We start from the raw sequence: 21,345 nt of genomic DNA, 5'->3' as shown, positions 1-21,345 counted from the left end.
TTAAGGTAGTCTGTGTGCCAAGCTGCACTCACTATTCCACATCCTATATTATACTCCAGAGCTGCGCTCACTATTCTGCTGGTCACTGTGTACATACATTACATTACTTATCCTGTATTATACTCCAGAGCTGCACTCACTATTCTGCTGGTACAGTCACTGTGTACATACATTACATTACTTATCCTGTATTATACTCCAGAGCTGCGCTCACTATTCTGCTGGTACAGTCACTGTGTACATACATTACATTACTTATCCTGTATTATACTCCAGAGCTGCGCTCACTATTCTGCTGGTCACTGTGTACATACATTACATTACTTATCCTGTATTATACTCCAGAGCTGCGCTCACTATTCTGCTGGTACAGTCACTGTGTACATACATTACATTACTTATCCTGTATTATACTCCAGAGCTGCGCTCACTATTCTGCTGGTACAGTCACTGTGTACATACATTACATTACTTATCCTGTATTATACTCCAGAGCTGCGCTCACTATTCTGCTGGTACAGTCACTGTATACATACATTACATTACGTATCCTGTATTACACTCCAGAGCTGCGCTCACTATTCTGCTGGTACAGTCACTGTGTACATACATTACATTACTTATCCTGTATTATACCCCAGAGCTGCGCTCACTATTCTGCTGGTACAGTCACTGTGTACATACATTACATTACTTATCCTGTATTATACTCCAGAGCTGCGCTCACTATTCTGCTGGTACAGTCACTGTGTACATACATTACATTACTTATCCTGTATTATACCCCAGAGCTGCACTCACTTCTGCTGGTACAGTCACTGTGTACATACATTAGATTACTTATCCTGTATTATACCCCAGAGCTGCGCTCACTATTCTGCTGGTGCAGTCACTGTGTACATACATTACATTACTTATCCTGTATTATATTCCAGAGCTGCTCTCACTATTCTGCTGGTACAGTCACTGTGTACATACATTACATTACTTATCCTGTATTATATTCCAGAGCTGCGCTCACTATTCTGCTGGTACAGTCACTGTGTACATACATTACATTACTTATCCTGTATTATACTCCAGAGCTGCGCTCACTATTCTGCTGGTACAGTCACTGTGTACATACATTACATTACTTATCCTATATTATACTCCAGAGCTGCGCTCACTATTCTGCTGGTACAGTCACTGTGTACATACATTACATTACTTATCCTGTATTATACTCCAGAGCTGCGCTCACTATTCTGCTGGTGCAGTTGCTGTGTACATTACTTATCAGTATTCTGTAGCTTCAGAGCTGTACTCCGGCAGCTTTCACATGTGATCTATTATTTGCCCCCTCCCTCGGCTGAGCCATTTTCCTTCATTAACCTGCTATTTCCAGTCACAAGCAGCAGAATAGTGAGTGCAGCTCTGGGTGTCTTCGGTCTTCCCCTGCTCCGTACATGCGGCGGTGTCCTGTCTTCTATCAGTGCTGGGGTATTATGTCGTTGCTTCCTGCCCTTTGGATATAACTTTGTGCGCTCTGCCCCTCCCCCTGTTGCTCCGCAGTCAGAGGCGCTAAGATCAATGAGTATCTGCTGGAGAAGTCGCGGGTGACCCATCAGGATCCCGGCGAGAGGAACTTTCACGTCTTCTACTACTTGCTGTTTGGGTGTCCTGGGGAGGAGAAGGAGGCGTACGGGCTGCTGCAGCCCCCCATGTACAGGTATGGCCGGTAGACACGCCCCTAGCCACTCCTCCTGTGTGAGAATAGACCCTCCCTGACCACACCCACTGTCCAACCCCCGAGCACACCTCACAAGTCTGTTCTACTCTTGTCCTGCAGATACATTGGCGGGGGCTGGGAGGAGGCGGAGCCCGGGGGCTGGAGTGACGCTTACCAGAGGATGTGCAACGCCATGAGGATGGTGGGATTCCACACTCAGGTAGGACCCCCACGTCAGTGCCCCCCCTCTATACTGAATGTAGTGTGTGACTCCCACCCCCCCATACTGTATATAGTGTGACTCCCCCCACCTCCCCCCTGTATATAGTGTGACTCCCCCCACCTCCCCCCTGTATATAGTGTGACTCCCCCCTGTATACTGTCTATAGAGTGATTCTCCCCCTGCCTATTTTGCCCCCTCACTGTAGGGTTGGACGTGACGGGCCGGGCTTCATCCCATCTCATCTCCTGTGTTCCCCTCGTCCCCCCCTATATTAGGACCCCGTGTGATGTAACTTCCTGTTCTCTCTCCGTATGGCAGGAGGAGCTGGATCTGAAGATCGTCCTCTCCGGGGTCCTGTCACTGGGGAACATTATGTATGAGCCCCAGGAGGCCGGTGGGGTCAGCGTGGATCGGGTCACCATGGGGTGGCTGAAGGCTGCTGCGGTAAGACCTGTGAAGGGCAGGGGGCGTCACATGTAGGGGCTTGGATTCTTCATTAGGCCCTCTGCACCTCTCCCTCTCTATTCGGCCCTCTGCACCTCTCCCTCCCCCCTCTCCATTAGGCCCCTCTGCACCTCTCCCTCTCTATTCGGCCCTCTGCACCTCTCCCTCCCCCTCTCCATTAGGCCCTCTGCACCTCTCCCTCTGCATTAGGCCCTCTGCACCTCTCCCTCTGCATTCGGCCCTCTGCACCTCTCCCTCTCCATGCGGCCCTCTGCACCTCTCCCTCCTCCTCTCCATTCGGCCCTCTGCACCCCTCCCTCTCTATTCGGCCCTCTGCACCTCTCCCTCTCCATTCGGCTCTCTGCACCTCTCCCTCTTTATTCGGCCCTCTGCACCTCTCCCTCTCTATTCGGCCCTCTGCACCTCTCCCTCTCTATTCGGCCCTCTGCACCTCTCCCTCTCTATTCGGCCCTCTGCACCTCTCCCTCTCACTCTCCATTCGGCTCTCTGCACCTCTCACTCTCCATTCGACCCTCTGCACCTTTCCCTCTCCATTCGGCTCTCTGCACCTCTCACTCTCCATTCGGCCCTCTGCACCTCTTCCTCTCCATTCGACCCTCTGCACCTTTCCCTCTCCATTCGGCCCTCTGCACCCCTCCCTCTCTATTCGGCCCTCTGCACCTCTCCCTCCCACTCTCCATTCGGCCCTCTGCATCTCTCCCTTCCCCTCTCCATTCGGCTCTCTGCACCTCTCCCTCTCCATTCGGCTCTCTGCACCTCTCCCTCTCTATTCGGCCCTCTGCACCTCTCCCTCCCCCTCTCCATTCGGCCCTCTGCACCTCTCCCTCCCACTCTCCATTCGGCACTGCATCTCTCCCTCTCTATTCGGCTCTCTGCACCTCTCCCTCTCCCTCTCTATTCGGCCCTCTGTCCCTCCCCCCTCTCCATTCGGCCCTCTGCACCCCTCCCTCTCTATTCGGCCCTCTGCACCTCTCCCTCCCACTCTCCATTCGGCACTCTGCATCTCTCCCTCTCCATTCGGCCCTCTGCATCTCTCCCTTCCCCTCTCCATTCGGCTCTCTGCATCTCTCCCTCTCCATTCGGCCCCTCTGCACCTCTCCCTCTCCATTCGGCCCTCTGCACCTCTCCCTCTCCATTCGGCCCTCTGCACCTCTCCCTCTCCATTCGGCCCTCTGCACCTCTCCCTCTCCATTCGGCTCTCTGCACCTCTCCCTCTCTATTCGGCTCTCTGCACCTCTCCCTCTCTATTCGGCTCTCTGCACCTCTCCCTCTCCATTCGGCCCTCTGCACCCCTCCCTCTCTATTCGGCCCTCTGCACCTCTCCCTCCCACTCTCCATTCGGCACTCTGCATCTCTCCCTCTCCATTCGGCCCTCTGCATCTCTCCCTTCCCCTCTCCATTCGGCCCCTCTGCATCTCTCCCTTCCCCTCTCCATTCGGCTCTCTGCATCTCTCCCTCTCCATTCGGCCCTCTGCACCTCTCCCTCTCCATTCGGCCCTCTGCACCTCTCCCTCTCCATTCGGCCCTCTGCACCTCTCCCTCTCCATTCGGCCATCTGCACCTCTCCCTCTCCATTCGGCCCCTCTGCACCTCTCCCTCTCCATTCGGCTCTCTGCACCTCTCCCTCTCCCTCTCCATTCGGCTCTCTGCACCTCTCCCTCCCCCTCTCCATTCGGCTCTTTGCACCTCTCCCTCTCTATTCGGCTCTCTGCACCTCTCCCTCTCCATTCGGCCCTCTGCACCTCTCCCTCTCTATTCGGCTCTCTGCATCTCTCCCTCTCCATTCGGCCCTCTGCATCTCTCCCTTCCCCTCTCCATTCGGCTCTCTGCATCTCTCCCTCTCCATTCGGCCCTCTGCACCTCTCCCTCTCCATTCGGCCCTCTGCACCTCTCCCTCTCCATTCGGCCCTCTGCACCTCTCCCTCTCCATTCGGCCATCTGCACCTCTCCCTCTCCATTCGGCCCTCTGCACCTCTCCCTCTCCATTCGGCTCTCTGCACCTCTCCCTCCCCCTCTCCATTCGGCTCTCTGCACCTCTCCCTTCCCCTCTCCATTCGGCCCTCTGCACCTCTCCCTCTCCATTTGGCCCTCTGCACCTCTCCCTTCCCCTGTCCATTCGGCTCTCTGCACCTCTCCCTCTCTATTCGGCTCTCTGCACCTCTCCCTCTCCCTCTCTATTCGGCTCTCTGCACCTCTCCCTCTCCCTCTCTATTCGGCTCTCTGCATCTCTCCCTCTCCATTCGGCCCCTCTGCACCTCTCCCTCTCCATTCGGCTCTCTGCACCTCTCCCTCTCCCTCTCCCTCTCCCTCTCCATTCGGCCCTCTGCACCTCTCCCTCTCCATTCGGCCCTCTGCACCTCTCCCTCTCCATTCGGCCCTCTGCACCTCTCCCTCTCCATTCGGCTCTCTGCATCTCTCCCTCTCCATTCGGCCCTCTGCACCTCTCCCTCTCCATTCGGCTCTCTGCACCTCTCCCTCTCCCTCTCCCTCTCCCTCTCCCTCTCCCTCTCCCTCTCCCTCTCCCTCTCCCTCTCCCTCTCCCTCTCCCTCTCCATTCGGCCCTCTGCACCTCTCCCTCTCCATTCGGCCCTCTGCACCTCTCCCTCTCCATTCGGCCCTCTGCACCTCTCCCTCTCCATTCGGCTCTCTGCACCTCTCCCTCTCCATTCGGCCCTCTGCATCTCGCCCTTCCCCTCTCCATTCGGCTCTCTGCATCTCTCCCTCTCCATTCGGCCCTCTGCACCTCTCCCTCTCCATTCGGCCCTCTGCACCTCTCCCTCTCCATTCGGCCCTCTGCACCTCTCCCTCTCCATTCGGCCCTCTGCACCTCTCCCTCTCCATTCGGCCCTCTGCACCTCTCCCTCTCCATTCGGCCCTCTGCACCTCTCCCTCTCCATTCGGCCCTCTGCACCTCTCCCTCTCCATTCGGCCCTCTGCACCTCTCCCTCTCCATTCGGCCCTCTGCACCTCTCCCTCTCCATTCGGCCCTCTGCACCTCTCCCTCTCCATTCGGCCCTCTGCACCTCTCCCTCCCCCTCTCCATTCGGCCCTCTGCACCTCTCCCTCCCCCTCTCCATTCGGCCCTCTGCACCTCTCCCTCCCCCTCTCCATTCGGCCCTCTGCACCTCTCCCTCCCCCTCTCCATTCGGCCCTCTGCACCTCTCCCTCCCCCTCTCCATTCGGCCCTCTGCACCTCTCCCTCCCCCTCTCCATTCGGCCCCTCTGCACCTCTCCCTCCCCCTCTCCATTCGGCCCTCTGCACCTCTCCCTCTCCCTCTCCATTCGGCTCTCTGCACCTCTCCCTCTCCATTCGGCCCTCTGCACCTCTCCCTCTCCATTCGGCCCTCTGCACCTCTCCCTCTCCATTCGGCTCTCTGCACCTCTCCCTCCCCCTCTCCATTCGGCTCTCTGCACCTCTCCCGCCCCCTCTCCATTCGGCTCTCTGCACCTCTCCCTCCCCCTCTCCATTCGGCTCTCTGCACCTCTCCCTCTCCATTCGGCCCTCTGCACCTCTCCCTCTCCATTCGGCCCTCTGCACCTCTCCCTCTCCATTCGGCCCTCTGCACCTCTCCCTCTCCATTCGGCCCTCTGCACCTCTCCCTCTCCATTCGGCCCTCTGCACCTCTCCCTCTCCATTCGGCCCTCTGCACCTCTCCCTCTCCATTCGGCCCTCTGCACCTCTCCCTCTCCATTCGGCCCTCTGCACCTCTCCCTCTCCATTCGGCCCTCTGCACCTCTCCCTCTCCATTCGGCCCTCTGCACCTCTCCCTCTCCATTCGGCCCTCTGCACCTCTCCCTCTCCATTCGGCCCTCTGCACCTCTCCCTCTCCATTCGGCCCTCTGCACCTCTCCCTCTCCATTCGGCCCTCTGCACCTCTCCCTCCCCCTCTCCATTCGGCCCTCTGCACCTCTCCCTCCCCCTCTCCATTCGGCCCTCTGCACCTCTCCCTCCCCCTCTCCATTCGGCCCTCTGCACCTCTCCCTCCCCCTCTCCATTCGGCCCTCTGCACCTCTCCCTCCCCCTCTCCATTCGGCCCTCTGCACCTCCCCCTCTCCATTCGGCCCTCTGCACCTCCCCCTCTCCATTCGGCCCTCTGCACCTCCCCCTCTCCATTCGGCCCTCTGCACCTCCCCCTCTCCATTCGGCCCTCTGCACCTCCCCCTCTCCATTCGGCTCTCTGCACCTCTCCCTCCCCCTCTCCATTCGGCTCTCTGCACCTCTCCCTCTCCCTCTCCATTCGGCTCTCTGCACCTCTCCCTCTCCATTCGGCCCTCTGCACCTCTCCCTCTCCATTCGGCCCTCTGCACCTCTCCCTCTCCATTCGGCCCTCTGCACCTCTCCCTCCCCCTCTCCATTCGGCTCTCTGCACCTCTCCCGCCCCCTCTCCATTCGGCTCTCTGCACCTCTCCCTCCCCCTCTCCATTCGGCTCTCTGCACCTCTCCCTCTCCATTCGGCCCTCTGCACCTCTCCCTCTCCATTCGGCTCTCTGCACCTTTCCCTCTCTATTCGGCCCTCTGCACCTCTCCCTTCCCCTCTCCATTCGGCCCTCTGCACTTCTCCCTCTCCATTTGGCCCTCTGCACCTCTCCCTCCCCCTCTCCATTCGGCCCTCTGCACCTCTCCCTCCCCCCTCTCCATTCGGCCCTCTGCACCTCCCCCTCTCCATTCGGCCCTCTGCACCTCCCCCTCTCCATTCGGCCCTCTGCACCTCCCCCTCTCCATTCGGCTCTCTGCACCTCTCCCTCCCCCTCTCCATTCGGCTCTCTGCACCTCTCCCTCTCCCTCTCCATTCGGCTCTCTGCACCTCTCCCTCTCCATTCGGCCCTCTGCACCTCTCCCTCTCCATTCGGCCCTCTGCACCTCTCCCTCTCCATTCGGCCCTCTGCACCTCTCCCTCCCCCTCTCCATTCGGCTCTCTGCACCTCTCCCGCCCCCTCTCCATTCGGCTCTCTGCACCTCTCCCTCCCCCTCTCCATTCGGCTCTCTGCACCTCTCCCTCTCCATTCGGCCCTCTGCACCTCTCCCTCTCCATTCGGCTCTCTGCACCTTTCCCTCTCTATTCGGCCCTCTGCACCTCTCCCTTCCCCTCTCCATTCGGCCCTCTGCACTTCTCCCTCTCCATTTGGCCCTCTGCACCTCTCCCTCCCCCTCTCCATTCGGCCCTCTGCACCTCTCCCTCCCCCCTCTCCATTCGGCCCTCTGCAACTCTCCCTCTCCATTTGGCCCTCTGCACCTCTCCCTCCCCCCTCTCCATTCGGCCCTCTGCACCTCTCCCTCCCCCCTCTCCATTCGGCCCTCTGCACCTCTCCCTTCCCCTCTCCATTCGGCTCTTTGCATCTCTCCCTCTCCATTCGGCTCTTTGCATCTCTCCCTCTCCATTCGGCCCTCTGCATCTCTCCCTCTCCATTTGGCTCTCTGCACCTCTCCCTCTCCATTCGGCCCTCTGCACCTCTCCCTCTCCATTCGGCCCTCTGCACCTCTCCCTCTCCATTCGGCCCTCTGCACCTCTCCCTCCCCCCTCTCCATTCGGCCCTCTGCACCTCTCCCTCCCCCCTCTCCATTCGGCCCTCTGCACCTCTCCCTCCCCCCTCTCCATTCGGCCCTCTGCACCTCTCCCTCCCCCCTCTCCATTCGGCCCTCTGCACCTCTCCCTCCCCCCTCTCCATTCGGCCCTCTGCACCTCTCCCTCCCCCCTCTCCATTCGGCCCTCTGCACCTCTCCCTCCCCCCTCTCCATTCGGCCCTCTGCACCTCTCCCTCCCCCTCTCCATTCGGCCCTCTGCACCTCTCCCTCTTGTGCTGGTCACTTTTGGGGGTTCTCTTCCAGGGCCAGTTTGGGGTGCAGCCGGAGGATCTGATGAGCTGTTTGGTTTGTACGACGTCTCTGACCCGCGGTGAAGCCATCCGGAGACTGCACAACAAGCAGCAAGCAGAAGGTGAGGCGGGCGGACTGTTAGTCACATGACCAGTGGGGGCCCCAAGGCAGAGAGGATAGACCTCCATTCCAGGACTCCTCACTATATAGAGGATAGACCTCCATTCCAGGACCCCTCACTATATAGAGGATAGACCTCCATTCCAGGTCACATCACTATATAGAGGATAGACCTCCATTCCAGGACCCCTCACTATATAGAGGATAGACCTCCATTCCAGGACACATCACTATATAGAGGATAGACCTCCATTCCAGGACACATCACTATATAGAGGATAGACCTCCATTCCAGGACTCCTCACTATAGAGGATAGACCTCCATTCCAGGACTCCTCACTATAGAGGATAGACCTCCATTCCAGGACCCCTCACTATATAGAGGATAGACCTCCATTCCAGGACACATCACTATAGAGGATAGACCTCCATTCCAGGACCCCTCACTATATAGAGGATAGACCTCCATTCCAGGACTCCTCACTATATAGAGGATAGACCTCCATTCCAGGACTCCTCACTATAGAGGATAGACCTCCATTCCAGGACTCCTCACTATATAGAGGATAGACCTCCATTCCAGGACTCCTCACTATATAGAGGATAGACCTCCATTCCAGGACTCCTCACTATAGAGGATAGACCTCCATTCCAGGACTCCTCACTATATAGAGGATAGACCTCCATTCCAGGACTCCTCACTATATAGAGGATAGACCTCCATTCCAGGACCCCTCACTATATAGAGGATAGACCTCCATTCCAGGACTCCTCACTATATAGAGGATAGACCTCCATTCCAGGACTCCTCACTATAGAGGATAGACCTCCATTCCAGGACTCCTCACTATAGAGGATAGACCTCCATTCCAGGACTCCTCACTATATAGAGGATAGACCTCCATTCCAGGACTCCTCACTATATAGAGGATAGACCTCCATTCCAGGACTCCTCACTTTATAGAGGATAGACCTCCATTCCAGGACTCCTCACTATATAGAGGATAGACCTCCATTCCAGGACTCCTCACTATATAGAGGATAGACCTCCATTCCAGGACTCCTCACTATAGAGGATAGACCTCCATTCCAGGACCCCTCACTATATAGAGGATAGACCTCCATTCCAGGACTCATCACTATATAGAGGATAGACCTCCATTCCAGGACTCCTCACTATATAGAGGATAGACCTCCATTCCAGGACCCCTCACTATATAGAGGATAGACCTCCATTCCAGGACTCATCACTATATAGAGGATAGACCTCCATTCCAGGACTCATCACTATATAGAGGATAGACCTCCATTCCAGGACTCCTCACTATAGAGGATAGACCTCCATTCCAGGACTCCTCACTATAGAGGATAGACCTCCATTCCAGGACTCCTCGCTATACAGAGGATAGACCTCCATTCCAGGACACATCACTATATAGAGGATAGATCTCCATTCCAGGACTCCTCACTATAGAGGATAGACCTCCATTCCAGGACCCATCACTATACAGAGGATAGACCTCCATTCCAGGACTCCTCACTATACAGAGGATAGACCTCCATTCCAGGACACATCACTATATAGAGGATAGACCTCCATTCCAGGACTCCTCACTATACAGAGGATAGACCTCCATTCCAGGACTCCTCACTATATAGAGGATAGACCTCCATTCCAGGACACATCACTATATAGAGGATAGACCTCCATTCCAGGACACATCACTATAGAGGATAGACCTCCATTCCAGGACTCCTCACTATAGAGGATAGACCTCCATTCCAGGACTCATCACTATATAGAGGATAGACCTCCATTCCAGGACCCCTCACTATATAGAGGATAGACCTCCATTCCAGGACACATCACTATATAGAGGATAGACCTCCATTCCAGGACACATCACTATATAGAGGATAGACCTCCATTCCAGGACTCCTCACTATAGAGGATAGACCTCCATTCCAGGACTCCTCACTATAGAGGATAGACCTCCATTCCAGGACCCCTCACTATATAGAGGATAGACCTCCATTCCAGGACACATCACTATAGAGGATAGACCTCCATTCCAGGACCCCTCACTATATAGAGGATAGACCTCCATTCCAGGACTCCTCACTATAGAGGATAGACCTCCATTCCAGGACTCCTCACTATATAGAGGATAGACCTCCATTCCAGGACACATCACTATATAGAGGATAGACCTCCATTCCAGGACTCCTCACTATATAGAGGATAGACCTCCATTCCAGGACTCCTCACTATAGAGGATAGACCTCCATTCCAGGACTCCTCACTATATAGAGGATAGACCTCCATTCCAGGACTCCTCACTATATAGAGGATAGACCTCCATTCCAGGACTCCTCACTATAGAGGATAGACCTCCATTCCAGGACACATCACTATATAGAGGATAGACCTCCATTCCAGGACTCCTCACTATATAGAGGATAGACCTCCATTCCAGGACTCCTCACTATAGAGGATAGACCTCCATTCCAGGACTCCTCACTATATAGAGGATAGACCTCCATTCCAGGACTCCTCACTATATAGAGGATAGACCTCCATTCCAGGACCCCTCACTATATAGAGGATAGACCTCCATTCCAGGACTCCTCACTATATAGAGGATAGACCTCCATTCCAGGACTCCTCACTATAGAGGATAGACCTCCATTCCAGGACTCCTCACTATATAGAGGATAGACCTCCATTCCAGGACTCCTCACTATATAGAGGATAGACCTCCATTCCAGGACTCCTCACTTTATAGAGGATAGACCTCCATTCCAGGACTCCTCACTATATAGAGGATAGACCTCCATTCCAGGACTCCTCACTATATAGAGGATAGACCTCCATTCCAGGACTCCTCACTATAGAGGATAGACCTCCATTCCAGGACCCCTCACTATATAGAGGATAGACCTCCATTCCAGGACTCATCACTATATAGAGGATAGACCTCCATTCCAGGACTCCTCACTATATAGAGGATAGACCTCCATTCCAGGACCCCTCACTATATAGAGGATAGACCTCCATTCCAGGACTCATCACTATATAGAGGATAGACCTCCATTCCAGGACTCATCACTATATAGAGGATAGACCTCCATTCCAGGACTCCTCACTATAGAGGATAGACCTCCATTCCAGGACTCCTCACTATAGAGGATAGACCTCCATTCCAGGACTCCTCGCTATACAGAGGATAGACCTCCATTCCAGGACACATCACTATATAGAGGATAGATCTCCATTCCAGGACTCCTCACTATAGAGGATAGACCTCCATTCCAGGACCCATCACTATACAGAGGATAGACCTCCATTCCAGGACTCCTCACTATACAGAGGATAGACCTCCATTCCAGGACTCCTCGCTATACAGAGGATAGACCTCCATTCCAGGACTCCTCGCTATATAGAGGATAGACCTCCATTCCAGGACTCCTCACTATATAGAGGATAGACCTCCATTCCAGGACACATCACTATATAGAGGATAGACCTCCATTCCAGGACACATCACTATATAGAGGATAGACCTCCATTCCAGGACTCCTCACTATACAGAGGATAGACCTCCATTCCAGGACTCCTCACTATATAGAGGATAGACCTCCATTCCAGGACTCCTCACTATATAGAGGATAGACCTCCATTCCAGGACTCCTCGCTATACAGAGGATAGACCTCCATTCCAGGACTCCTCACTATAGAGGATAGACCTCCATTCCAGGACACATCACTATATAGAGGATAGACCTCCATTCCAGGACACATCACTATATAGAGGATAGACCTCCATTCCAGGACACATCACTATATAGAGGATAGACCTCCATTCCAGGACCCATCACTATACAGAGGATAGACCTCCATTCCAGGACTCCTCACTATACAGAGGATAGACCTCCATTCCAGGACACATCACTATATAGAGGATAGACCTCCATTCCAGGACACATCACTATAGAGGATAGACCTCCATTCCAGGACTCCTCACTATAGAGGATAGACCTCCATTCCAGGACTCATCACTATATAGAGGATAGACCTCCATTCCAGGACCCCTCACTATATAGAGGATAGACCTCCATTCCAGGACACATCACTATAGAGGATAGACCTCCATTCCAGGACCCCTCACTATATAGAGGATAGACCTCCATTCCAGGACTCCTCATTATATAGAGGATAGACCTCCATTCCAGGACTCCTCACTATAGAGGATAGACCTCCATTCCAGGACTCCTCACTATATAGAGGATAGACCTCCATTCCAGGACTCCTCACTATATAGAGGATAGACCTCCATTCCAGGACTCCTCACTATAGAGGATAGACCTCCATTCCAGGACACATCACTATATAGAGGATAGACCTCCATTCCAGGACTCCTCACTATATAGAGGATAGACCTCCATTCCAGGACTCCTCACTATAGAGGATAGACCTCCATTCCAGGACTCCTCACTATATAGAGGATAGACCTCCATTCCAGGACTCCTCACTATATAGAGGATAGACCTCCATTCCAGGACTCCTCACTATATAGAGGATAGACCTCCATTCCAGGACTCCTCACTATAGAGGATAGACCTCCATTCCAGGACCCCTCACTATATAGAGGATAGACCTCCATTCCAGGACTCCTCACTATATAGAGGATAGACCTCCATTCCAGGACTCCTCACTATAGAGGATAGACCTCCATTCCAGGACTCCTCACTATAGAGGATAGACCTCCATTCCAGGACTCCTCACTATATAGAGGATAGACCTCCATTCCAGGACTCCTCACTTTATAGAGGATAGACCTCCATTCCAGGACTCCTCACTATATAGAGGATAGACCTCCATTCCAGGACTCCTCACTATATAGAGGATAGACCTCCATTCCAGGACTCCTCACTATAGAGGATAGACCTCCATTCCAGGACCCCTCACTATATAGAGGATAGACCTCCATTCCAGGACTCATCACTATATAGAGGATAGACCTCCATTCCAGGACTCCTCACTATATAGAGGATAGACCTCCATTCCAGGACCCCTCACTATATAGAGGATAGACCTCCATTCCAGGACTCATCACTATATAGAGGATAGACCTCCATTCCAGGACTCATCACTATATAGAGGATAGACCTCCATTCCAGGACTCCTCACTATAGAGGATAGACCTCCATTCCAGGACTCCTCACTATAGAGGATAGACCTCCATTCCAGGACTCCTCGCTATACAGAGGATAGACCTCCATTCCAGGACACATCACTATATAGAGGATAGATCTCCATTCCAGGACTCCTCACTATAGAGGATAGACCTCCATTCCAGGACCCATCACTATACAGAGGATAGACCTCCATTCCAGGACTCCTCACTATACAGAGGATAGACCTCCATTCCAGGACTCCTCGCTATACAGAGGATAGACCTCCATTCCAGGACTCCTCACTATATAGAGGATAGACCTCCATTCCAGGACTCCTCACTATATAGAGGATAGACCTCCATTCCAGGACACATCACTATATAGAGGATAGACCTCCATTCCAGGACACATCACTATATAGAGGATAGACCTCCATTCCAGGACTCCTCACTATACAGAGGATAGACCTCCATTCCAGGACTCCTCACTATATAGAGGATAGACCTCCATTCCAGGACTCCTCACTATATAGAGGATAGACCTCCATTCCAGGACTCCTCGCTATACAGAGGATAGACCTCCATTCCAGGACTCCTCACTATAGAGGATAGACCTCCATTCCAGGACACATCACTATATAGAGGATAGACCTCCATTCCAGGACACATCACTATATAGAGGATAGACCTCCATTCCAGGACACATCACTATATAGAGGATAGACCTCCATTCCAGGACCCATCACTATACAGAGGATAGACCTCCATTCCAGGACTCCTCACTATACAGAGGATAGACCTCCATTCCAGGACACATCACTATATAGAGGATAGACCTCCATTCCAGGACTCCTCACTATATAGAGGATAGACCTCCATTCCAGGACACATCACTATATAGAGGATAGACCTCCATTCCAGGACACATCACTATATAGAGGATAGACCTCCATTCCAGGACTCCTCACTATATAGAGGATAGACCTCCATTCCAGGACTCCTCGCTATACAGAGGATAGACCTCCATTCCAGGACATATCATTATATAGAGGATAGACTAGCGCTGACGTCTCGTAGTGATCTTCTGGACTCTGCCAGGTGAAGGATTGTGCCCCTCTCTGGTGATATCCGTCCATGACCAGGAGACCTCGCACAACACCAGAGATCACTGCTGAGGGGTCAGGGGGATAAAACACTTCTCTTACAATCTCTCGGCCCCTCCTACATGTCACATATTGGAGTTGGTCACACAGCGCCTCCTTCTGGGTGAGGAGTGTAGTATGTTACATGTGTACAGTGTGACCCCACTAAGTCTCACGTCTCCTCCCATGTATGTAGATGCCAGGGACTCCATCGCCCGGGTGGTTTACTCTCGTGTTTTTGGTTGGATTGTGAAGAAGGTGAATGATCTTCTCGCTGGGGACGTCCTCACAGGATCACAGATGGCCGAGATCGGTGAGTCTCAGCTCACTACTACTGATGAGGATGATGGAGACTGATCTGATGATGATGATTGGTCTGATGATGATGGAGACTGATCTGATGATGATGATGGAGACTGATCTGATGATGATGATTGATCTGATGATGATGGAGACTGATCTGATGATGATGATGGAGACTGATCTGATGATGATGGAGACTGATCTGATGATGATGATTGATCTGTTGATGATGATTGATATGATGATGGAGACTGATGATGGAGATTGATCTGATTGTGATTGATCTGATGATGGAGACTGATCTGATGATTGATATGATGGTTGATCTGATGATGATAATGGAGACTGATCTTATGATTGATCTGATAAGGAGACTGATCTGATGATGATGATGATGATGATGATGATGATTGATCTGATGATGATGGAGACTAATCTGATGATGATTGATCTGATGATGGAGACTAATCTGATGATTGATATGATGATGATTGAGATTGATCTGATGGAGACTGATCTGATGATGATGGAGACTGATCTGATGATGATGGAGACTGATTTGTTGATGGTGATTGATTGATCTGATGATGATGATGATTGATCTGATGATGATGGAGACTGATCTGATTGATCTGGAGACTGATATGATGATGATTGATATGATGATGGAGACTGATGATGGAGATTGATCTGATGATGATGGAGACTGATCAGTTGATGGTGATTGATCTGATGATGGAGACTGATCTGATGATGATTGATCTGATAAAGATGATGGAGACTGATCTGATCATGATTGATCTGATGATGATGGAGACTGATATGATGATGATGATGATGATGATGATGATGATGGAGACTGATCTGATGATGATTGATCTGATGATGATAATGGAGATTGATCTTATGATTGATCTGTTGATGATGATCTGATGGAGACTGATGATGATGGAGACCTGCTGGTGATGATTGATCGGATGATGATGGAGACTGATCAGTTGATGGTGATTGATCTGATGATGGAGACTGATCTGATGATGATTGATCTGATGAAGATGATGGAGACTGATCTGATCATGATTGATCTGATGATGATGGTGATGATGATGATGATGATGATGGAGACTGATATGATGATGATGATGATGATGATGGAGACTGATCTGATGATGATTGATCTGATGAAGATGATGGAGACTGATCTGATCATGATTGATCTGATGATGATGGTGATGATGATGATGATGATGATGATGGAGACTGATATGATGATGATGATGATGATGATGATGGAGACTGATCTGATGATGATTGATCTGATGATGATAATGGAGATTGATCTTATGATTGATCTGTTGATGATGATCTGATAAGGAGACTGATCTGATGATGATGGAGACTGATCTGTTGATGATGATGATGATGATGATGATGATGGAGACCTGCTGGTGATGATTGATCGGATGATGATGGAGACTGATCTGATGATGATTGATCTGATGGAGACTGATGATGATTGATCTGATGGAGACTGATGATGATGGAGACCTGCTGGTGATGATTGATCGGATGATGATGGAGACTGATCTGATGATTGATCTGATGATTGATCTGATGATGATGATTGATCTGATGGAGACTGATGATGATGATGATGATGATGATGATTGATATGATGATGATGGAGACTGATCTGATGATTGATCTGATGATGATGATTGATCTGATGATGATGATGATGATTGATATGATGATGATGATTGATCTGATGGAGACTTATGATGATTGATCTGATGGAGACTGATGATGATGATTGATCTGATGATGATGGAGACTGAGCTGATGATTGATCTTATGATGATGATTGATCTCATGATGCTGATGATGGAGACTGATCTGATGATTGATCTGATGATGATGATGATGATTGATCTGATGATGATGGAGACTGATCTGATGATGATTGATCTGATGGAGACTGATGATGATTGATCTGATGGAGACTGATGATGATGGAGACCTGCTGGTGATGATTGATCGGATGATGATGGAGACTGATCTGATGATTGATCTGATGATTGATCTGATGATGATGATTGATCTGATGGAGACTGATGATGATGATGATGATGATGATGCTTGATATGATGATGATGGAGACTGATCTGGTGATTGATCTGATGATGATTGATCTGATGATGATGATTGATCTGATGATGATGATTGATATGATGATGATGATTGATCTGATGATGATGATTGATCTGATGATTGATCTGATGGAGACTTATGATGATTGATCTGATGGAGACTGATGATGATGATGATGATGATGATTGATCTGATGATGATGGAGACTGATATGATGATTGATCTTATGATGATGGAGACTGAGCTGATGATTGATCTTATGATGATTGATCTCATGATGCTGATGATGGAGACTGAGCTGATGATTGATCTGATGATGATTGATCTGATGATGATGATTGATCTGATGATGATGATGATTGATATGATGATGATGATTGATCTGATGATTGATCTGATGGAGACTTATGATGATTGATCTGATGGAGACTGATGATGATGATGATTGATCTGATGATGATGGAGACTGAGCTGATGATTGATCTTATGATGATGGAGACTGAGCTGATGATTGATCTTATGATGATTGATCTCATGATGCTGATGATGGAGACTGAGCTGATGATTGATCTGATGATGATGATTGATCTGATGATGATGATTGATCTGATGATGATTGATCTGATGATGATGATTGATCTGATTATTGATCTGATGGAGACTTATGATGATTGATCTGATGGAGACTGATGATGATGATGATGATTGATCTGATGATGATGGAGACTGATATGATGATTGATCTTATGATGCTGATGATGGAGACTGAGCTGATGATTGATCTGATGATGATTGATCTGATGATGATGATTGATCTGATGATGATGATGATTGATCTGATGATGATGATGATTGATATGATGATGATGATTGATCTGATGATTGATCTGATGGAGACTTATGATGATTGATCTGATGGAGACTGATGATGATGATGATGATTGATCTGATGATGATGGAGACTGAGCTGATGATTGATCTCATGATGATGATTGATCTCATGATGCTGATGATGGAGACTGATCTGATCATTGATCTGATGATGATGTTTTTTCTTCTCAGGAATTCTTGATATTTTTGGGTTTGAAAACTTTTCTGTGAATCGTTTCGAGCAGTTGTGCATAAACCTGGCGAACGAGCAGCTGCAGAACTTCTTCAACCATGTAAGTGCCAGCTCCTGGTCCCTCTGTGTTACACGTGATCATGTGTATTATATGACCTCTAAATATGATGGTACTACAATGTGTTATGTTACATGTCAAAATACAGCAAATGTTATTGTAATGTGAATTAGTCGTGTAATAATCAGTCATGTTTACTATTCCTTATCTTCCCACATGTACTATTGTGTCCTCTCACATGTGTACTGTTCCGTGTCCTCACATGTGTACTATTTCGTATCTTCTCACATGTGTACTATTCTGTGTCCTCTCTCACATGTGTACTATTCCGTGTCCTCTCTCACATGTGTACTATTCCGTGTCCTCTCACATGTGTACTATTTCTTATCTTCTCAAATGTGTACTATTCTCTGTCCTCTCTCACATGTGTACGATTGTGTCCTCACATGTGTATTATTCTGTGTCCTCACATGTGTATTATTCTGTGTCCTCACATGTGTACTATTCCGTGTCCTCTCGCATGTGTACTATTGTGTCCTCTCACATGTGTACTATTCCGTGTCCTCTCACATGTGTACTATTCCGTGTCCTCTCACATGTGTACAATTCCATATCTTCTCATGTGTACTTCTCCCTGTCCTCTCACATGTGTACGATTCTGTATCTACTCACATGTGTACTATTCCGTGTCCTCTCACATGTGTACTATTCCGTGTCCTCTCACATGTGTACTATTGTGTCCTCTCGCATGTGTACTATTGTGTCCTCTCACATGTGTACTATTCCGTGTCCTCTCACGTGTACTATTCCGTGTCCTCTCGCATGTGTACTATTCCGTGTCCTCTCACATGTGTACTATTCCGTGTCCTCTCACATGTGTACTATTCCGTGTCCTCTCACATGTGTACTATTCCATGTCCTCTCACATGTGTACTATTCCGTGTCCTCTCACATGTGTACAATTCCATATCTTCTCATGTGTACTTCTCCCTGTCCTCTCACATGTGTACGATTCTGTATCTACTCACATGTGTACTATTCCGTGTCCTCTCACATGTGTACTATTCCGTGTCCTCTCACGTGTACTATTCCATGTCCTCTCGCATGTGTACTATTCCATGTCCTCTCGCATGTGTACTATTGTGTCCTCTCACATGTGTACTATTCCGTGTCCTCTCACATGTGTACTATTCCGTGTCCTCTCACATGTGTACAATTCCATATCTTCTCATGTGTACTTCTCCATGTCCTCTCACATGTGTACGATTCTGTATCTACTCACATGTGTACTATTCCGTGTCCTCTCACATGTGTACTATTCCGTGTCCTCTCACGTGTACTATTCCGTGTCCTCTCACATGTGTACAATTCCATATCTTCTCATGAGTACTTCTCCCTGTCCTCTCACATGTGTACGATTCTGTATCCGCTCACGTGTACTATTCCGTATCTACTCACATGTGTACTATTCCGTGTCCTCTCACGTGTACTATGCTGAATCTCCTCACATGTGTACTATTGTGTCCTCTCACATGTGTACTATTCCGTGTCCTCTCACATGTGTACTATTCCGTGTCCTCTCACGTGTACTATTCCATATCTTCTCATGTGTACTTCTCCCTGTCCTCTCACATGTGTACGATTCCGTGTCCTCTCACATGTGTACTATTTTGTGTCCTTGCACACGTGTACCATTCCGTGTCCTCTTATGTTGTCATACATGTTCCCTCCGGTCTTGTTGACAGCACATCTTCCTGATGGAGCAGCAGCATTACCGGGAGGAGGGGGTCACGGACGCTGCAGTCGCCTTCACCAATAATCAGCCCATACTGGTGAGTGCGTCCTATAGGGGACCGACCTGTAATATTGGGAGGGGTCACCTGGGTATTAACATAAGGACAGACTAGATGGAGGGGGCGCTCTCCTAATATAAGGACAGACTAGACAGAGGGGGCGCTCTACTACTAATATAAGGACAGACTAGATGGAGGGGGCGCTCTCCTCCTAATATAAGGACAGACTAGATGGAGGGGGCACTCTCCTCCTAATATAAGGACAGACTAGATGGAGGGGGCGCTCTCCTCCTAATATAAGGACAGACTAGATGGAGGGGGCGCTCTACTACTAATATAAGGACAGACTAGATGGAGGGGGCGCTCTACTACTAATATAAGGACAGACTAGATGGAGGGGGCGCTCTCCTCCTAATATAAGGACAGACTAGATGGAGGGGGCGCTCTCCTCCTAATATAAGGACAGACTAGATGGAGGGGGCGCTCTCCTCCTAATATAAGGACAGACTAGATGGAGGGGGCGCTCTCCTCCTAATATAAGGACAGACTAGATGGAGGGGGCACTCTGCTCCTAATATAAGGACAGAATAGACGGAGGGGGCGCTCTCCTCCTAATATAAGGACAGACTAGACAGAGGGGGCGCTCTACTACTAATATAAGGACAGACTAGATGGAGGGGGCGCTCTCCTAATATAAGGACAGACTAGATGGAGGGGGCACTCTCCTCCTAATATAAGGACAGACTAGATGGAGGGGGCGCTCTCCTCCTAATATAAGGACAGACTAGATGGAGGGGGCGCTCTACTACTAATATAAGGACAGACTAGATGGAGGGGGCGCTCTCCTAATATAAGGACAGACTAGATGGAGGGGGCGCTCTACTACTAATATAAGGACAGACTAGATGGAGGGGGCGCTCTACTACTAATATAAGGACAGACTAGATGGAGGGGGCGCTCTCCTCCTAATATAAGGACAGACTAGATGGAGGGGGCACTCTCCTCCTAATATAAGGACAGACTAGATGGAGGGGGCGCTCTCCTCCTAATATAAGGACAGACTAGATGGAGGGGGCGCTCTACTACTAATATAAGGACAGACTAGATGGAGGGGGCGCTCTCCTAATATAAGGACAGACTAGATGGAGGGGGCGCTCTACTACTAATATAAGGACAGACTAGATGGAGGGGGCGCTCTACTACTAATATAAGGACAGACTAGATGGAGGGGGCGCTCTCCTCCTAATATAAGGACAGACTAGATGGAGGGGGCGCTCTACTACTAATATAAGGACAGACTAGATGGAGGGGGCGCTCTCCTAAT

General features: G+C 50.2%; 1 protein-coding gene across 1 annotated transcript in view; it reads left to right on the top strand.

Moving 5' to 3' along the window:
* Positions 1–1,554: 1,554 nt before the first annotated feature.
* Positions 1,555–21,345, top strand: part of LOC142187388 (myosin-IIIb-like) — a gene marked incomplete at its 5' end in the record, with an annotated part of 59,480 nt that continues 39,689 nt past the window's right edge. Inside the window, 7 exons of the mRNA XM_075261592.1 lie at positions 1,555–1,711; positions 1,832–1,931; positions 2,253–2,378; positions 8,227–8,335; positions 14,850–14,966; positions 18,170–18,270; positions 19,974–20,060. Coding sequence (XP_075117693.1) covers positions 1,555–1,711; positions 1,832–1,931; positions 2,253–2,378; positions 8,227–8,335; positions 14,850–14,966; positions 18,170–18,270; positions 19,974–20,060 — 797 coding nt within the window. The remainder of the gene's footprint in view (positions 1,712–1,831; positions 1,932–2,252; positions 2,379–8,226; positions 8,336–14,849; positions 14,967–18,169; positions 18,271–19,973; positions 20,061–21,345) is intronic.

This window comes from Leptodactylus fuscus, unplaced genomic scaffold (assembly GCF_031893055.1).
Source record: "Leptodactylus fuscus isolate aLepFus1 unplaced genomic scaffold, aLepFus1.hap2 HAP2_SCAFFOLD_227, whole genome shotgun sequence".
Classification (NCBI taxonomy): Eukaryota; Metazoa; Chordata; class Amphibia; order Anura; family Leptodactylidae; genus Leptodactylus; species Leptodactylus fuscus.
The sequence above is the reverse complement of the archived record's forward strand: the minus strand, read 5'-3'. Positions and strand labels throughout refer to the sequence as shown.